Here is a 19,626-nt window from a genome sequence, read left to right on the forward strand (position 1 = left end):
GCCAGCGCAGGGTTTCCTGCGTGGCCTCTCTTATTCATCTTTGTTGGCATCGTATCCACCTTGTTACGCGCACTACTGCGGAAACGTGCCCTTCCACTCCGCATAATGACAATCGTGTGATTTCGGCGCATGAAAATAGGGTGTTGCTAGCACCTCTGCTTCGATGCGGTCTGACTTTTTTCCTTGCTCGGGCAAGCCCTCTCTTATGTCACCCTGGCGCAGCGTAGGGCCCAGCAGGGCTTAGCACGAATGAGTTTGACCGGTCTAATTGATCCGATGCCTGACCCCATTTTTGCGTTAAGCCCACTTTTCCCATCACGAATTTCACGGCGCCTGCACCGAACGAAACCCTGGAGGATTCTTTCTGCATGGCCTGCAGCGCTTCGTTTTCGCGTGCAGCAGGACCCGCACTGGTGGTGCTGTTAGTATTCTTCTCCCACAATGAGATAGCCAAAAGGAGGGAATCACACATTTGTTGCTAAAGCAGATTTCTATTTATTGTAAATCTTTACTTGATGATCATCTTCTCTCCAAAGCCTGGAAACCTATAAAATCTTAAAGCACAGCATTACGATCTCATGATACGGCACTGGAGGAATTGGGCACTACTAGCGCTAGTGTATGCTGAAGAGATTGTTCTACAGCCGTCAGCTCTGACGTCTATTTCTGTGGGCACATCAATTTCCACATCGTCAACATCATTTTCGACTTCTGCGATTTCCAGCGTCGTGAGCACCTACTTCAATTCGCAGTCCACCCTTGTCATTCCAGACATCGACATTGAGGAAGATGGAGTGGGCAATTTCTCTGACGATTGCCATTTTCTCTCATTTGAAGAGTGGAAGAAGCAGAAACAACTTGAAGCCGAAGAGCGTTCGAATTCGTCCAGACACGAGTCCCCATCTACATCGTTAAGTACCAGTGTTGGACACGCTCTAGAGACTTACAAATACGAGTCCGCGTCGCTGGACAATGTGGAGGTCGATTTGCTCGAGGACCAGGGCAAAACGTATAAGGATAAGTTTAACTATGCCTCGGGTGACTGTGCAGCAACGGTGGTGAAGACAAATAGTGATGCAAAGGGGGCCTCAGCGATCTTGAGCGAAGTGAAGGACTCGTACCTTTTGAATAAGTGTGCCACTCCAAACAAGTTTGTGGTAATTGAGCTCTGTCAGGACATCCTTGTGAGCTCAGTGGTGATGGCCAACTTCGAGCTCTTCAGCTCTATGTTTCGCAAAGTTCGCTTCTCTGTCTCAGACGTATTTCCTTCAACTAATTGGCACGTCTTGGGGGAGGTGGAGGCTCACAATATTAGAGACACTCAGGTATTTGATATAGAGAACCCACTTATCTGGGCTCGCTACCTCAAAATTGAGATCTTGAGCCATTATGGCGATGAGTTCTACTGCCCAATTTCTGTTGTGAGGGTTCATGGCACTACAATGATGGAGGAAGTCAAGAAGGATAGCCCTGAGGTGCTGAAGCCGGTTCTTCAGCCAGAAGCTACTTCTGTGAATGTGCTCTTTGAGTATGCTGACGATGACGAGGGCTGCAAAGCCCTTTCGCCATACTTGGCTCTACACGAATTCTTACGGGATATAAATAACTCCAGTGACTATTGCGACATCCAGGCAAATACGTCATCTATACCAATAGAGTCGACCTCTACGACCAAAACAACACAAGAGTCCATATTCAAGAACATAGTGAAGCGCCTCTCGCTCCTCGAATCGAACGCTACGTTATCGCTACTATACATTGAGGAGCAAAGCAAGCTACTTTCAGACGCCTTCGCCAATCTCGAGAAACGTCACGCTCTTAAACTCAATAAGTTATTGCAGAGATTCAACCATACGGTCATCGCACAGGTGCATCATCTCCAGAACGCCTTCGAGACAAATCATCACCAATCCAATGCTCTTCTTGAGAAGCAAGAGCAGGCTCTACGAAACGTGTTGGGTGATTTGACACGCAAAAATCAAGCGTTGGCCTCCGATCTAAGCTTTCAGCGAAAGGTAGTTATTGTCGATACTTTGCTCATTTTCGTTTTACTATCTTACGTCATCATCGCCCGGGAATTTATCCTTGAGGAACAGGTTAATACGAAAAAAAGGCCACGGGTAAAGAAAAGGAAGACTTACCCGGTAACCCCAAGAAAACCTCGTTTCCATTCCAGAATGGCCTAATTATTAACTATGTACATGAGCCTATGTCTCAATCTAATAGAACCTAGAGTCGAAGGTCCTTTTAGAGTTTCTATCATTGTAGCGCTTGTCTATACGGTCTGTGAACTTTCCAGACGACTGATAATTGGATTGACGATATCCAAAGTTATTGCCTCGCTTCTTGAAGTTGCCCTTGAATCCTCCCTTGCGATCGTCTTTGCCGCCCAAACGAGGAACTCCGCCAGGAACATTGAAGTACTCGCCACGTGGATCTCTAAGACCCATTTGCAAGAACATTTTTCTTGAGATTTCAATCTTAGCGTTAGGATCCTTTATCAAGGATCTGTACAAGTTCAGGATGTTTGCAATGGCATCCTCCATCTTCAAGCGGTAAGACGATATTATACCACGAGCAAATCCTAGATAACTGCGAATGTAATCCTCAGTCTCATCCTCGTAAATTCTGATCTTTTCGAACTCAGGAGCGTCCTCTGACATGGTTTCGTATTCCACCTCTTTCGAGAATTTGATACCTCTCTCTTTCTGCAAATAGCGAACGTAAGGTAGTTCAGACTTGGACAAATAGAGGGTGGCATTACCAGATGTACCAGCTCTGGCTGTTCTGCCGACCTTGTGGACATAATCAGCAACTTCGGAACTAGGACAGATCTGGATTACATCGGTGACGTTTTTGAAATCCATACCTCTAGTTGCTACATCCGTACAGACCAAAACACCAGATTTGCAAGTTCTAAATTCTGTAGTAGCCTTGTCTCTCTTTCCCTGGGAGATCTGTCCGTGAAGCTTGAGAATGGATGTTCTGCTCGATCTCATGGTGTCTCTGTCTATAAGACCAGCATTTGCGCCACCACGCAAGATCCCGTACAAATAGTCAGTGCCGCTGACAGTAGGAACGAACATAATGGCCTTGTAGTTGGGCTTGGTAGCCAAGTTGCGGAAAATGTCGGTGAACGCAGCCACATGGGATTCGTAAGAGTTCTTCGTTTTGACCAATGTTTGGTGAATGTTTTCGTGGGCCTCAGGCTCATCCTCAGGCACGCAATTAATGTAGCGGTAGTCGTCTCCCATTGTGTTCCTGGCAAACTCGTCGACTCTCTTATCAACAGTAGCACTGAAGAGCACAGACCTCATTTTTGTGGTAGGATTGAGCGCCTTCACCCGGGCCTCTCTAAGCATGGTGTCGATATTAATTAAGCTTTCTTCGAAACCTTGATCCAACAATCTGTCTGCTTCGTCATATACTCTATACTTCAAATCAGAGAAAAGGGCCGAGAAACGAGGGTTTCTCAAGTTGGCCTCTAAACGTCCTGGAGTGGCCACCATAATAGATGGCGCATATGTGAACGAGTCCGACTTGCCACCGATACAAAGCCTCACTCTGATTTTTGACAAGGCCCTGTCCTTCAGCAAGAGTTTCTCGTACTCGTCCTTGATTTGCAACGCCAAATCTCTAGTAGGAGCGATGATCAAGGAATGGACTTTACCATAGCCTCTTTTTGTCTCGAAATAATAGTCCAAGGCGTTTTGGACCGTAGGTATCACGAACGCCATTGTCTTACCAGTGCCAGTCTTAGCTCTGCAAACCACACCATTCTCCTCTACCATCATGGGCACGATGGAGCGAGCTTGGACGGGCGTGAGCAGTTCATAACCAAGCTTTTTGAAAGCACCAGAGATCTTGGGATCAAAGGCGTGAATCCCACCAAGCTGCTCCACGGTGATCTCCTTATCGTTGTATTGTAAGAGCTCTGGAGACTTGTATATCTGCTTGAGGTCTTTATAGCGGGTAGGAGCCGCCAAAGCCGAGGCAAAACATCGTATAGATATTGCCGGCGGCAATGCTCGTATAGATGCTTTCAAAGGGATACAAGAAAAAAGCATCAGTTTGCTGAAAAGTCTATGAAAGTACGCCCACCTTTTTTTCAATAGCTCCACGATGAGCTTCGATGATGTACACACTCCCAGATGTAGTTAGATAGAGAGGCATTCTAATAGACAGACTATATGATATGGTGATGGGAGAATACAGAGGCCTGATTGAATCAATTGCAGAGAAACTAATGGCCCGGTTGCTGTCTTTTCTCCGTGGGTGGTATTTTCTTGTTTAGTTGGAGTGTGCACTAAGTAGTATTAGACCAAACGAGACAGTCCATAGATCATTTAATGAACAAAACCTCGAAGTCACGTTGATTGACCGCTAGATAATTAGTTATCCATGACATCTTATGGATATTAGCTGAATTCTATTTTGCACTTCTCCAAGATCATTGTTCAAGTGTAACCCTACTCACTGTGAAGACTTGTAGTGTTCAGTGAGGTGAAAAGTCGAGAAATGTCCCCATGATCTGATGGCTGCGTTTGTCCAAATATTTGGTGATGATAAAGTCGTCTTGATTAATGTAAGACTCGCAACTTCTACCATGTGTGTTCTACGTCTGCACTGTTCACAGTAGCTGCCTGGTATGGGGAAATGGCTGCGAAATGTTCGCATAATAAAAACATTCACTGTTCGTAGTAGAATCTCTAATATAAACTTCATAGGCATCATCAATAGTTTTTTTTTAAGAGAACCCTACGTTTAAAAGAGACAAATTACTTGCAGTTATATCAGCTGCCTATTGTTCACTGTAATCTTCGTCTCAGTGCTTCTCCTCTGGAATATGCCTACCTGGCAGAGGACAGATTCAAGACTTCCACGTATTCAGCTGGACATATTCTTTATACTATTGAAAGAGATCTTCGAATAAGCTTTCCCGATGATATCTTCCACTTTCTGGCTTTTCCATTGAAAAGTATGTGCCATTCCTGCACACACCTGTCACCGATATCAATTTGACCACATTCCTCAAGCAAAGAACCACTATACCACATCACCATGAGCCAGTACCAGCCCAATGCCGCTCCAGGCAAGTCGCTCATCTCCAAGATTAATTCCAAGTTCTCCAACATGTCCATCACGCTGCATGTGGAGAAGGATGGCTCTACAGAAGACGACACTCTCATTCATAATGCTTTCGTTAAATTCTTTGACTCGCAGAATCAAGGATACCCTGAATGGCTCGGAGTCAGGAACTCCACAAGTGCTGCTTCCCAACAACTGCGCTACGGCCAGCCGGATTACCTGCAGCTGGAGTACCAGCCGGTGAGAGCCAGCTACAACAGCAACTACAGCCCTCAGGAAGTGCGTTCTGAAAGCCGTCCAAACCTGGGAGGCCAGTGGCTGCAGCAGTCAGCATCAACACCACCAGCGGAAGATAGGCCAGCCTACACGAGGAGATCAAACTCAAAGTTGCAGGATATGTATCAAAGACTGAGAGCGTCCGCGGGTAGCCTGGGAAGCCCCAGTACTCCAGGAAGGAGCACGTCGACAGGGGCGTCGACGGCTAGAAGCACTGCTGCGGGCCAGCGGTTGCGGGAGAAGATGATGAACGGGCCAAGCACAAGACCCACCTGGGGAAAGAATTAATGATAGAAGGGATGAAGAGAATAGGAGCATCGCTTGAGCTACCGGGGCACATGAGTGCAAATGACATGTGAGACCTGGATCACTTAAACTTGGATTTTGTCGTCGAACCTTCAAGATCCACCGGACGGCCGAACACTCGTGAAAGCTCGAGAAGCTTAGTGTGTCGCTCCAAAGCATGAATATTATTATATCTTAACACTGATGACACACGTTTCTACAATCTCCAACGTTGAATGCTGTCTATGGACTATGGATTTCTCTTGCTATCTTAGATTGCCTTCAAGGTTTATTCTGTAGGAATACCATCGTATTCACCGTAACCCATGGCCAAGTTGATGTTTTGCAAACACTGCGTAGCTGCTCCCTTGAGCAAGTTGTCGATGGTAGCAACAACCACCACTCTGTTCTCAGCAGAGTTGACTGCAAAACCACCAACAACAACACCGTGGCGTCCGCTGATATCCTTCACAACAGGGGCCTCACCGGTCACTTCGATGAGCTTTTCTCCTTGGAAACGCTCCTGGTAGATCTGTCTGATGTCTCTGGATGTCAAGGACTTGGGCTGGATGGGAATTGACACTGTAGCAGAGATACCTTGGAACCACAGGGCCACATGAGGAATAAAAGCAATGTCGAGGCCAAGCTGTTTGCTGACTTCTTTTTCATGAATATGGTCAGTCAAAGAATATGGCACCAAATTATCCGTAAGGTAAGCGACATCGTTCTTTTTCAGAGGCTTGGTACCAGCACCAGAATATCCGGAAACACCGAACACCGTTGGAGTGCCAGCGGCGTACTTGACCATTGGAGAAATAGCAACCTGAGCGGCTGTTGCATAACAACCTGGGTTGGAGATCTTTCTGGCATTTGCGATAAGAGATCTGTCAATCAATTCGGGCAACCCATAAACCCACTCACCGGTGGTGTCAAAACGATAATCAGCAGACAAATCAATGATTTTGGAAGTTGACCCCTCAACAGACTCCAAGGCATCAACGAAAGGCTTACACACGCCGTTCGGAAGTGCCATGACCCAAACATCAATTTCCTTATTCTTCTCCAACTCCAAAATGTCCTCGGTTTGCAAGTTTGAGTACACGATGTTGGCCTTGTTGTAGCCGGCTAATTTCTGACCGTTCAATTCACGCGAAGAAACTAGAGCCAAGTCCAAGTGCGGATGCTTATCGATGAGGGAAATCAAGTTCTGGCCAACGTAACCCCTAGCACCAATGAGGGCCACTTTTCCTCTCTTTTCAGTGGTGCCCTGGGTTCTTGGGGGGTTTGGGTTAGTTGTAGAGTTTGGCGCTTTTCTTCTGGTGCTCGTGTGGAAAGACCTCTTCTGCGTCTTGACTGACGTAGAGAAAACGGAGTCCGTTTCAGAAGCAATGACAGAACCTGTTCTGTGGGCATCAAATTGTCTGATGAGCTCCGCTGCCTGATTGGTGTCGAGACCGTACCAGAATAAAACTTCGCCATGCTTAGCAAACGAACCTTCCGACTTCGAAAAATACCAGCCCAAGTTGGGGTCGTTTTCATTTACCACCCAGTACAATGACTTGTAATCTTTTCTCATGGCGTTGAAAATATTGTCAGTCACGTTGTTAAGCCATCCAGTTCTAGACGACAAGAACTTGTCAAGTTTGGGAATAACAGCGCCGTTTTCAGAAGGCTGTTCAGTTACGATGGCCAACACTTCCAAAGGACCATCACCATAAGATCTGAAAGGAACGTTCTCGAGGTGTTTCAAGTATGAGGCAACAGAGATCTTGCCGGATTTAACCAGAGGGTCTCTCAAAAGGGCTTGACGCAATAAATCAGGGTTGGAGAACTCGCTCAACGAGTTTCTGTTGATCAACTTGTAACCTCTTCTGATCAAGGTACCTGCACCAGAGTCGGTAAACAACTCCTTTTGCAAATCGTGGACGTCAATGATGGCAACCGATGATGATCTAGGCAAATGTTCCAACAAGTCGTGAATCTCCTTGAGCTTCAACTTGGTACCATACTTAACCCATGGTTGTTTCATCAAATCGTCATATTCCTCATCCAAGTTGATGGCACTGATTTTCTCGCCTGTTTGGCCGTTGACAAGTCCACCTTTTTCGTTCAAGTAAACGATCTTCAAAGGCTCAAACTGTCTGGCCAATTCCGACGCAGCCACGTCGGCGTTTACGTTCAATAATTGGCCCGAAGGAGTTTCCGCCAAAGAAGTTAAAATGGGCAAGTAACCGCCGTCAATGGCCGCCTCAATGGGGGCCTTATTGACAGAATCAATCTTACCCACCAACTGGTACTTCTCCTTATCCAAGTAGTCAGCGCCAAAGACACCAGCAGTAATGGGACGAGCGTGGACTCCCATCTCTTCCAACGCAGTGACAAGTCTCAAGTTCTGCTCCAAGAAACACTTTCTCACGATCTCCATGGTCTTGGGATTAGTGACCCGGATTCCATCAATGTACTCTGGCTCCACGCCCTCAAACTCCAAGAGCTCGTTGATCTGAGGGCCTGTCCCGTGCAAAACAATCGGATATAAACCAACATGATACAAGAACGCCAAACACAGTGCTAGCTCGGGAAGCTGCTGAGTGATGATGGCACCTCCCACTTTGATCACAGCAAACTGCTGCGACGAAACCGACGTAAAGTACTTCAAATACTGCTCCACCTCTCTTTTCGAACCGATATTGTTCAACAACTGGATCACCGTCGACCGGGTCGACGAGGAAGGCACGCCCTGACTAAAATGTCTAAGGTGGCTAATTGGTTTGGTGGTGGAGGAAGTGTAGTGAGACGTGGCCAATCTCAGCAAGGCCCAAGATTTGGCCATGTGCGCTGCTCGTTTCGAGACAGCTGGGTGCCGAAGAAGCAACATTGGGAAAGCAAAAAAGAAAGTAGTATGTAGTTGGAAAGAAGAAAAAACAGGAAAAGATTTGATAAACTCTGTCCTGAGCCCAAAGCTTTCTGCAGGCCTCTCATAGATAGAATTTTTCCTGCCCTTTGACCAATTAAAGTAACCTCTGTGCGCTAGCCGCGGTGAGAAATCAGCTCAACTCTACTTGTATACAGTGATGGGTGCAAAATGACTCAGTCACAGCTCCCATCATATTTTGATTTTTTGCAAGCCATTGATGTGCTTGATTACGGATATGTCTGTTCAGCAGGATATTACAGATTTTGGTAACGGACTGAGCGCTACAGAATGCTGACATATGAAAACCCCACGTCATTGTAAATCCGGTGTAAAATGGATGGTGGAGATGGTAAGGATATACGAAAAAATCCCTCAATTGGCTTCTGAAGGTTGACCCTTTGTGAAGAATCTCTTATTGCTGCAACGAATTTCTTCGAATGCGACCATAGTGAACATCCCAGCTTGGTCTTTCATGCAAGTGTTTTTCTCGTCCAAAAGTCTCTTTCAACATCATGTTGGGGTATGACAGCTGGAAATCTTCTACGCCTCGAACAATTTCATATTATGGGATTTTGTAATAGGAAATCTTACTGAGAAGCTGGCTAGCCTAGCCTTGCGGGAGTATCAAAGCAGATATAGATAGACGTCCCGGTAACAGAAAAGAGTGCGTAATGAAAGTTTCACTTGAATAGCACCTCCTGAAATTGTCACCCCTTTCTTAAATCATAGCTCTAATATGAGATACCCAAAGTCATTATGAACAAGGTCAGCAATTCATTTGGCTCCAAAGGCATAGTTTCTTCCTATCCTCTCCAGTAAACTTAGTATTGGTAGAATTACCTTCACTCATGTTGCTTCTGATTGACATTCTCATCTGAATAGTGATCTTGGCTTACTGAATCAGACTCTTCCCCTATCAGAAGTCATCTGTGTGATCAGGCAATGTATAGCCACAATTCATACTTGTTGGTGCTTATCGAGGCTCTTGAGTATTTGAATGCATCACCATTAAAAGCCTCAAGAGTTAATTGCTCTTTCAAACCACCATGTTAAGTTACTAGACATTCCAATTTCGCCAGCTCCGCTGCCAGTGCCATCAAATTCTCGGACAGAACTTGCTCTTTTGTCACCTTCTACATTAGTGCCTTCGACAGTTCCGATTAGCCTGAGCATTTTGAAGGATTTATCCAGTGGCAGTATCCCGCCAATATCGTCTTTCTACTCTGTTTTTTCAACTTTTAGAACCACCTTTTTTTCATGTTTCCCGCTCAAGGGTGGTGCCACACCAATTTCTAGCTTGCCAGATTCAACCACTACACCTTCTGACAACGACCTTGACGCTTTTTAATTAAAGGATTTGAAAATGAACCTCATTGCAGAAGGCAATTTTTTTGGTGATGATGTTATGGTGATCGTTTTGATAGCGTATCAGCATATTAAGATTGGAGGAAGAATGACAGTGGCGAGCTCGAGATAAAACGATACCCCGATCATTGCATGTTGATATAAACGGTTGAAATAAACGTATAATTGATGGTCAATTGCATTACGAGGTGTCGCATGCGTTGCGGATTCCAGATTCTGAAATTAGACATAGAGCCTGAAGACGAGGAAGGGAAGGAGAAAGGAACCGGCGATCGAGACTGATTTGGCCAGTGAAATCATCTTGTCATTTAGTCTTTGACATAAGGCGTTGAATTAGCTGAACAATAGTTATCTTGGAGTAGGTGCATATTCTAGCATTAGAGCAAAACATGCTACACAGATTATCCCCCAGGATGAAATGAATGGTATACCACCCTAGTAAAAATTTCGGAAGTGTAGATTTGGAATGAATAATTTGTGGATGTGAAGAAGATTGCTCATTAGAAAAGTTTCTCAAATTCGGAAAGTGAGTAGGGTTCAATTGTACCTATGTAAACCACATCATCAAGATTGCTACATTTTGCAAACTCACTATGATTGTATACCTATTGCTCTATAAATACAACTCTAAAGCGAATGACTATGTAACAGAGGTTGAACGGACGAACCGCAAACACTAGAATGTAATGCACTTTTTAGCGTCCTTCTACTTGCGACGCTTCCAGAGCTTCCCTAGCCTATGGGTGTGGCTGTTACTGGGCGGATTGGCCTCAGCTGTTGACGAGGGACGCAACGTAGGCTCCGAATCGGCAAGAACTGGCAGAGAAAGCCCAGAAGATAGCGCCGATGCCGTTTGTGGATGTGGTGTGACAAGATTGCGCAGATTTGTATTGCCCGGTGTGGCGACACTGCTGGACTTGAAATGCGAAATAATGCTGGAGATGGAGAAATCAGACCCGCTAGAGTCTGACGGAGTACTACTTCCGATATGTGGGAAAAATTTTGGCGTTTTGCGTTTCACCAAGGGCACTGGGGAAACAACGCCTTCTCGGAGCTCACACTCGCAACCTCGAGAGCCGTTGAGTGGGCTTGTTGGCACGACGGTTTTCTTTAATGCCGTAGGGTGGTGAAGTTGTGAGGGAGACTGTTTAGATGCGGGAACGGGGGTCTGCGCTGGCGTATGAGCCAAGGATGAAGCTGTAGACACTGACACTTTTGTTGTCTGGCAACAATTGCTCGCTGAGCAGATAATTGGCGGGCTTTGAGGCCTGCTATGCACACGAAATCCAGATGCGGACTCTCCACCAGAAGCATATCGAGAGCCTGACCTTGAGGGATCATGTTGAGACACAAACGACCCGTATACGTTCTCGCGAAGGAGCTGAATGATTTCATGCTTAGCATCGAGCAATATCACAGGGTTGTGAATACAGTCATCGTGATCTTTTTCAAGGAGCTCTTTGACCGTAGTATTGGCCAAGTTGAGCTGCTGAGGCGAGTCTTCTCTGACAAAATTTGATATAATATACGCCCATTGGTCGTGCAAAACCGACCTATCGACTTCGCAGTCGTATTCCAGCTCGAGTTCCAGGTCAGTGCTGTCCACATGCTGATCTTTGAGTTTATCCCAAACATTCTCAGTCGGGAGGTGCTCATCGAAACCAAAGTCAAATACGCCGCTGGCGTCTGAGGTGGCCAGAATCAGAGCCTTTCGGCTATTGGACCTCGAGTGTCTTCTGGATTTCCTGCTCATTTGCTTTGTGGGGAACGGGAGCTGATCAATTGCAGACGGTAGGCTTGAATTTAAAAAGCTCGAGTATGCACCACCTCCTGACGTGAAAGTCAGCAGCGGGTTTCTTGACCTAACCCAGTTCAAGTTCTCTGGAAAGATTTTGTCGTAAAAGTACTCATACTTGAAAATCTCCATCAAAAAGGCCAAGTTCTCATGGCAGTGGAGAGAGGTCAAGTACTTATCGAAATTAGTGGCATATTGGATACGGCTCTCACATAAAACGTGCTGTTGGCCAATGGATATCTGAAAACAGTCATCTAGTAACTCTTCCAAGGTGTCAGGCTTGATTTTGAACGACGGAGCCGGAGATGTTGAACTTGAAGGAGACGTTGTACCGGCGTCTGCAAACGGCGTGGGGGAGGGGCTGATGACGCCACACGAGCGGGGCAGCCTCGGGGGCAGACGGGCTGGAGGCGCTGCCTGGTCCATGACCTATAATGGGAAGAAGTTTGTTTAAGCTTAGAAAAAGTTGGGTAAGTCTTCGGAAACTGATATGGAAACTTGTGGATGTAGTAGGGTGGGTTTGTGTCCTGCACACAAGAAGACTCTACACCACCACGAGAAAAAAAAATAACGGCGTTGCGAAAAAAGAAATGCCCTTTTCCACGCGCAATGCATAGAAGACGTCGTGGAAGGAGACGATCACGGAGTACACCAGCTTGCAAAAAAAACGAAGATCATGGCAACTCAAGAAGGTTGCAAGGTGCAAAGTAGGCCGAAACCCGTACACCGGTCGGTTGAATTTTAAAAAAATCCACCCCGACCCCGAAAAAACCCTTTCCTCTTCCCATTCCTTCTGTGGAGGCTGCATCATTCCACAGGCTCTAGGATGCGCACCCACGCATTTTACTATGGTTCTAATAAGAGAAGAGAGCCCCCTGCCAATTGCACCAAGAATTGGAATTTTCGCCTGAACAAGTTTCTATTTGGATCTTTAGGCCCTGCTCTACGAATTAAAAAAAATTGCCTTCTTTTCTTCTCTTTTTCTTTTCAATTGTTTGTTTCTTTCGCCCTCACCCTCCTCTGAGATATCTCTTCGCAGCAAAGCCCAGGGCGGGACAGCAGAAGCCGGGCAAAGGCAAAAAGAAACCCCTGCCTGAGGGCAAAAAGCCAAAGAGAATTTCTTATACATTTGGTCTTCAAAATGAAATGTGGACCGATTTTCCATTCAAAGCTTTCTTCATAATGAGATTTACACATTCTTCATTTTCTGTCTCTCTCGGCTCGGCTGGTAAGTGTAACCGACTATTGTTGGTTAAGAGTCACTGAACTTAGGCCACCTTGCCTTAGCGGCGAGCGTTTTCTGACGTTTTTTTCTGAGACTTTAATTAAAGATTAATTTGACATGCCGCTATCCGGCTGAACTTGCCTTCTCATAATTGGCTTTTTTCATTTTGATACGGCAACTGGGTCTGCGGCTGAACAGAGGGTTTCCGTGGTAGCTGACTGCTTTTGTGGTCAGAGTCAGGTTCTTGGCGGCATTAGCGAGACGTACCGATCAACTTTTCGGTGGTGCAGGCGACGCACAAATTGCGCTTTGATCACGCGAAGGGAATGCACATCACGTGATATACGATCATCCACACCTGCTCACGTTGTTTCAATGTCACGCGTGTCACATGACACGGCACGTGCTCAATTCTTCCCCATGCTCGCCCTCCCTTATCGCATTTCCCCTGATCCAGATAACCCCTACCACTGCTATCCTTTCAAATCACCTCCTGACGTATGCTAAAGCATCCACTTCGAGCTAGAATTCGTGTTTTGCGTTCACGCCACTTTAGATCGTCTCCACCGTGGGCATCTACCATTTTGTGGCGCCGCAAGGTGCTCCCTTACTTTTGCTACCCAACATCTCCGAACCACGGATATGCTACCTTCTCCAGCGACACCGATGAGTACGAGATCGATTTGATCACGTTGAGGAGAAAATCGCAATCCGACAACTCTGACGTGGCTCCTTTCTCCACTGTTTTGGATCCAAACGGCCCAATCAATGGCAAGTATGACCCTGAGGTGGTTGATAAGGTTCTCAGAGATAGCACTGGAAGCGAAGGCAACAATGTTGATGCAAACGTGACTCCCGCCACAAAGGAGTTTGTGGACCGCTATCATAGGGAATTGAATCTTCTTGACGAGTTTATCCGTCTTTCGTACGCCAATACAATTCCTGATATCTCCAGACTCACCCCGGTGGAGGTATCAAACGTGCTATACATATTCAGAGGATTGTATAAAAAGGGCAATCTTGAGCTCACTGACGGTGCAGACTTGAGGGCCTTAGATGATATGGTGGACTCGTTTTTAACGTTGCTCTCGGAAGCGGCTCCCACATCCAGAAGCTTATCTACGTCTGTGCAGATGCTCTTGGACCAGAAGGCCAAGAAGCCATTTGATGTAGACGTGCTTAGTTCCGGAATCGGCAACTTTTTGCCTGAGTTGCGTGTTTTGACAAGAGAGTACGACTTCAATACTCTTGGCCTGGTGATGCCTATTGTGGAGAAGATTTCGGTATTGGTAACTGAATTTTCTCGTTTTTTGTCCGTAAATGGCGCTGCCCACAACTATGATGCTGATTTCTTTAAGGTTTTGATTTATGTTCTGCGCTACAAGCACTTGAAGCAAGCCTTGCTTGATCACAGTGATATATCCCCCAAGGCGCTCTTGGCAATTGCCGAAAACCCCAGCAGTGCTGAAATTCAAGACAAGATTAAAGCGGCGACCGGTGAGCCACAAAAGTTGATTGATTTGATCAGCAACTCGAGCAAGACCATCCTGAATGTGATTTTTAGTAATTTGGGGTTTAAAGATGCCGATGCAACATTTGCTGCCGTTTCTGCGGAGACCGAGAAGGATATTTATTCTGAGAAGGAGAGACACCTTCTCGAGAGCTTTATCGAAACCTATTTGCCGTTGGTTTGTGGAGGCGTGCTCGCCATTGATGCTTTCAAGGATTCCAGCTTCAGCAATGCTCTTGTTCGTTTCGATAACAAGACCATCACGCCTTATGTGGTGCTGCCAAATTTTTTTGATAATTTTGAGTTTTCTTTGGCATCGCTTTTGGGTATCACGTCTCGTTTCCATGTTATTCGTGCCATTGCACCAAGCTTTAACGATGAACTCGCCGAGCGCTCTTTAGATGATTTGACTGAAGCAATTGACAAGCTCGCAGAGAAGTCAAGTCCGTTGATCTTACACGATGCTGCAAAGGTACATGAAGCACTTAACCATTTTCAGAGACACTCTACCCGCGGGTTTTCCATCTTTGACAAGTTATTGCGGAATCAGCACTGGGTAACCGCTTGGGAACGTCATAATATGATTGCCGGTAAGTCATCTGAGGATACCTTCGAAATTGTTGATCTCACCAATGAGGCAGAGGCTTTGAAGGAAGCCGAACCGAAGACTGTTAGTGCCGAAGTCATACAAATCGACGGTAAGTCCCTAAGCGATTTTAAAGAAGAACTCTTTGAATTTAGAAAGCATGACTTGAGAAATTTCAATTTTGCCGACATCAGCTTCGTCAACCTCTTGAGGTATATGAACACTGCTATTGCTAATGCAACTTCAGGAAATGAAAGTTCAAATGGATCTGCTATCACTTTAAAGAATTCAGGGTCATTTGGTCAGCTTAAAGAGCTTTTGGCAGCAAACTTGGAGCCCAACTATAGTAAAACGAAATTTCTCGACGATCTTGTGGCCAATGAGTATGCCCCTAAGATGGCTTACCAACAAATTCCCGAAGAGCTCAAGATCCATAGCTTCGTCAAGGAACTTGAAATTTTGAGGAATGATGAGCTCAAGAAATCATTTAAGGATTCTTCTCCCAAGGAGATTGTTGCACTAGTTGACCGCAGATGCACTGAATTTTCACAAGGTTTAGAGAACCTGAACCCCACATCAAGGATGTGCAAGGCTAACTGGGCTGTGTTCATGAAGATGGGCGGTCGTTTGAAGAGACTCTTTTCTATTAATGGTGGTAACACAGAGATCTTGGATGCCGTAATCAACTCGCAGTCTGCTTTAGATAAGCTCGAAGCAAAGCTTGCTAAGAAAAAGGCCGAGGTTACTGCGCAAAGCGATGTACAAGCTTCGGAAAACGTTAGTAAGTCTTTGTACGCTCCTGGCCCGTACGTACAAATCCCAGAGAAGTTGGGCTTGCATGATTTTGTTGAGCAACTTGCCATCTTTAGAGATGAGCTTCAGAAGCCTTACAAGGATGCTAGTCCCACAGAAGTGCTTGATTTAATGGAGAAAAGAACCAAAGAGATATACAATGATGGAAATTCGAACCCCACTCTGAGAATGAACAAGGATAATATGGTATCTTTCATCAAGCTTCATGCCAAACTCAAGAAACTTTTGGCTTGGAACGGTGGTAACACTGCAATTTTGGATACTCTTATTTACTCCCAGAAGGTGTTCGACAAATTTGAAGCTAAGATCTCATCAAAGTCCGAAGAATCTCAAGCGACAGAGCAAGAGCAAACTCCATACAGACAAATCCCAGATGATGTATTGCTCGAGGAGTTTGCCAACGAGCTTGAGGAATTAAAGGTTGCGCTTGGCTCTAACTTTGGCGACAAGACAGCATACCAGATTTATAAAGAATTGGATAGGATGATCAACAATGAAGAGGATTTCGATAAGAAGCTCATCTTGCAAAAGCTTCAGAGAAACATAAGAATGCTTTTGAAGCACAATGGGAACCTGACATTCGCGTTGGACACTGTATTGATCAGCCGTAAGGTCTTTGACAAGATGGATGGCAAATTGTCTGCAAAGGAGGCCTCCAATAACAAATTTATCATGAGTGACTTCCTTGAGAAGAATCCTTCCAGGCAGAAGAAGAAGCAACTCAAGTACAATGACGCCAGCGAAGTATTGGCGCTTTTGAATAACAATTCTACGCACGCTGATGTTGAGCTAGAAAAGATCAGAGCGGAAGCGTCTATTCAAGATGCATTGGCATCCGCCATGAGCCAGGAGGAAGCATACTTGAAAGAGGAAAATCCCGAAGAATACGCAGCTATCAATAGTTTGACTGCTCAGAAGATCAGGGATTCATACAATAAGAACGCAGATACTAAGGCTGCTTCTGTGGATAAGGACTCGCTAGAGGAATTTTTGAAGTCTGCTAAGAAGGACAAAGAGAGCAGCGAAGCAGAAAAATTCCGTGCTGAACAAGCTTATGAATGGAGCAAGAGCATGTGTAAGAGTAACCGGACATTAGAAGGGAAGAACTTCTTCAATCCGATGAAGAGTGGCAAGGGATTAACGCACGAATTCCTTGTATTGACTTCAAACGGTGAAACTATCTATTCAAAAGAGAACCCTCTTGGCCCCGATCACGTAAATGAGGACATGGTGACAGTGTTAGAGCGGGTCTCACCTGAAGTCCTCAGCAAGGTGTCGAAGCAAATCAACAAACTTCAGAGGAAAAACTGGAGCGTCATTGGAGGTGGCGACAAGGATCGTTTAGTTGTTGTAAGCAGACCCGTGGCGGCAAGAGGGTTCAAGGTGTGGAGGATATTGAGAACACTATTCACCACCACAGGCATGGTGTTTGTTGTGATGTTAGGGCTCCACGTTTGGTTGGACGATGTCGAAGAGGGCAACGCACCCGAGTTGGCGTATCCGCCTAGCGAGAATCTCGCCGTGATGGAGCAGGCTGACGTTGACGAGTTCGAGGAGCAACACGAGATTAAGGAGTCATACGAGCCTGGTGTCACCACGAAATCTCTCTGGCAGAGATTGTTCTGGAGCCGCTAAAGCAATGCACCACCGTTGTATAGATCACCAATTGATTTAGTAAACTAAGACATATCAGTTTCAGTTTGAGGAACCGCCAGTGGGTTCTTGTGGACCGTAGTGAACTTCCAAGCAGTACTGGCGCCAACGTTGCCGTTCCAGTTTCTCACGTTGATAACCGTGTCTTTATCTCTCAAGTCCGGGGTTCTGATGCCCGTCTCAAACACATGCTCATCGTGTGCTCTCTTCTCCTTCAAGAGCTGCTGTTTACTCGTGAGGGGTCTTCCAGGTCTCCTGTTCCTGTCGATCTCCTTGAGCTCTTCATCATCACGACACACCCAAAGTGTCACAATTTCCCTCATATCTTCCATAGTGAACGTCTCCTCTTGCCTATTCTGTATGCTCTCCTGGATGTGCAAGTAGAAAAGTAACTCGTGATTCTTCTGCTCCATGTGTCTCTGTTTCTTTGCCCGGATCTTGGCCTCTCTCTCTGTGGCCCTACTGAGCTGCTTGAACTTTCTGCCCTTAGCGTGAAGAGTGGCACTGGAGCCAGCAATCTTTTTGGATACCTTCGTTAGAGACTTTGCAAGCGGCATGGGGGAAGAAGCAGTGGTGATGGAGGACTAGAAAATGCAGGCCGTGAGATGAGATGCGATGGGGTCGTCAATGGTAACAAGTAGCTCCAAGAAATGAGATTTGGTACAATCAAATCTGAAATACGTATGTGGTTTCAGTGCCTATGCATTCAGTCTGGTGATTCTTCCATTCTTTTATTGATAGGCAGCTGATGTTGTATCCAAAATTTCGTATCACTCAACCACTCTCATTTGGATGAATATTCTGGTGATACTCGCCTTTTTGATGTGGGGAGTTCCCATGGCTATCACCATAGTTAGTTTCTGTATCAGCAAAATCCTATTGATAATCTTTAATTTGAGATATTCAGTACATCGCAAGTTATTTGGCGTTGTCTGTATCGAAAGAAAGTGCCGCTCCACACTACTCACAATATTGCATTCCATCCACATTGAAGTCAACTGAATTCCTTATGAACGACTGTTGAAAGAAGCAAAAGACCTGAACTATACTTCCCTCGGTCGTGAACCATGTTCAGTGAACCCAAGGATAATTCACACTTTGAATATAAAGATGCGTTTCGCAGCCATTACTGGGAAAACATAGAATTTACTCCTGTCATCTCTCGCCAATTGCACATTCACGGCGAGCGGGAATTGACTGATTCTCCAAGAACACTATCAATCACATAATCATCTACTTCAGTACTGCTTTATCCTCACAACTCCATATGTGCCTCAACCCTCTCATATGTCTCCCTTCTCTTTGCTCACACGAGCACTATACCGTTGAAACACAGCTACAACACACAAGCACAGGAGGCCCCCCGATCAATACCCCTGTCTTAACCTAGGCTGCTTATTTGCTTCTCTATCAGAAACTTTCTTCAAAACGACACATTTTGCCCTTCTTCCTTCCATGCTCCACCCATTTTACTACCTATCCTTCCTACACCCGCGACAAAAATTTTATCTAAACTCACAACTCACTTCAATTCCTCCCTTTCCCTATCGACATGGTCAAATACTCCGAGGAACAATTGCTTGAAGCTAAAGAGCTCGCATACACGCCCAAGCCAGAGATTTTGGAAGCGTTCAACGAGTTGGTGGAGCTGGTGAGAGAGCACATCGCCAACGAGAAGAGAGCCAGACAAACCAACGGTGACACCTACATTGACGAAAGAGGCAACGAGAGATCGTACAACCACTTGAACAGAAGACGGTTGCTGAGACTGGGCCAGAACAAGCCCAATTTGCGTAAGAAGGCTGCCGAGATTGTCGATGAGGACGGATGGGCTACGTTGACCAAGCCTAAGAAATCCTTTAGTGGAGAAGAGGGGACTGATGAAAGAGAGAAATTCAGAGACTCGTTGAAGGACACTGCCGTGAAGGTGAAACCCAACAACAAGAATTTGGGCTCTTCCAAGGCAGTTGATCCAAGAGAAACCATTGTCGACAAACACACTAATACTTTCAACGCTTTCGAGGCGCTTGGGGACGATGACGAGTAAGTACATATGATGCTCATGAACAGTTGAACTATATAAATACATGTAGTGGAAATTGCGGGGTAGAGTGTC

The 19,626-nt window shown here is 45.7% G+C and overlaps 8 protein-coding genes across 8 annotated transcripts; 4 read left to right on the plus strand and 4 right to left on the minus strand. All coding sequences in view use genetic code 12, as the record gives it.

Moving 5' to 3' along the window:
- Window positions 1–578: 578 nt before the first annotated feature.
- On the plus strand, window positions 579–2,186 carry CJI96_0004861 (SUN domain-containing protein; the record flags this gene model as incomplete). The annotated part of the gene is made up of 1 exon (XM_054702238.1): window positions 579–2,186. One exon carries the CDS (start codon window positions 579–581, stop codon window positions 2,184–2,186), a length of 1,608 nt encoding a protein of 535 aa, XP_054558213.1.
- A 33-nt stretch (window positions 2,187–2,219) lies between these two features.
- CJI96_0004862 (DEAD/DEAH box helicase) lies at window positions 2,220–4,067 on the minus strand (the record flags this gene model as incomplete). The annotated part of the gene is made up of 1 exon (XM_054702239.1): window positions 2,220–4,067. One exon carries the CDS (start codon window positions 4,065–4,067, stop codon window positions 2,220–2,222), a length of 1,848 nt encoding a protein of 615 aa, XP_054558214.1.
- Window positions 4,068–5,061: 994 nt separating this feature from the next.
- CJI96_0004863 (uncharacterized protein) lies at window positions 5,062–5,652 on the plus strand (the record flags this gene model as incomplete). Its single annotated transcript, XM_054702240.1, has 1 exon — window positions 5,062–5,652. One exon carries the CDS (start codon window positions 5,062–5,064, stop codon window positions 5,650–5,652), a length of 591 nt encoding a protein of 196 aa, XP_054558215.1.
- Window positions 5,653–5,938: 286 nt separating this feature from the next.
- CJI96_0004864 (bifunctional acetylglutamate kinase/N-acetyl-gamma-glutamyl-phosphate reductase) lies at window positions 5,939–8,524 on the minus strand (the record flags this gene model as incomplete). Its single annotated transcript, XM_054702241.1, has 1 exon — window positions 5,939–8,524. One exon carries the CDS (start codon window positions 8,522–8,524, stop codon window positions 5,939–5,941), a length of 2,586 nt encoding a protein of 861 aa, XP_054558216.1.
- A 2,110-nt stretch (window positions 8,525–10,634) lies between these two features.
- CJI96_0004865 (uncharacterized protein) lies at window positions 10,635–12,149 on the minus strand (the record flags this gene model as incomplete). The annotated part of the gene is made up of 1 exon (XM_054702242.1): window positions 10,635–12,149. One exon carries the CDS (start codon window positions 12,147–12,149, stop codon window positions 10,635–10,637), a length of 1,515 nt encoding a protein of 504 aa, XP_054558217.1.
- A 1,299-nt stretch (window positions 12,150–13,448) lies between these two features.
- On the plus strand, window positions 13,449–17,492 carry CJI96_0004866 (uncharacterized protein; the record flags this gene model as incomplete). Its single annotated transcript, XM_054702243.1, has 1 exon — window positions 13,449–17,492. One exon carries the CDS (start codon window positions 13,449–13,451, stop codon window positions 17,490–17,492), a length of 4,044 nt encoding a protein of 1,347 aa, XP_054558218.1.
- A 44-nt stretch (window positions 17,493–17,536) lies between these two features.
- On the minus strand, window positions 17,537–18,067 carry CJI96_0004867 (translation machinery-associated protein 16; the record flags this gene model as incomplete). Its single annotated transcript, XM_054702244.1, has 1 exon — window positions 17,537–18,067. One exon carries the CDS (start codon window positions 18,065–18,067, stop codon window positions 17,537–17,539), a length of 531 nt encoding a protein of 176 aa, XP_054558219.1.
- Window positions 18,068–19,062: 995 nt separating this feature from the next.
- CJI96_0004868 (uncharacterized protein) lies at window positions 19,063–19,557 on the plus strand (the record flags this gene model as incomplete). Its single annotated transcript, XM_054702245.1, has 1 exon — window positions 19,063–19,557. One exon carries the CDS (start codon window positions 19,063–19,065, stop codon window positions 19,555–19,557), a length of 495 nt encoding a protein of 164 aa, XP_054558220.1.
- Between the last annotated feature and the right edge of the window lie 69 nt (window positions 19,558–19,626).

The sequence above is a fragment of the Candidozyma auris genome, chromosome 6, assembly GCF_003013715.1.
Source record: "Candidozyma auris chromosome 6, complete sequence".
NCBI lineage: Eukaryota > Fungi > Ascomycota > Pichiomycetes > Serinales > Metschnikowiaceae > Candidozyma > Candidozyma auris.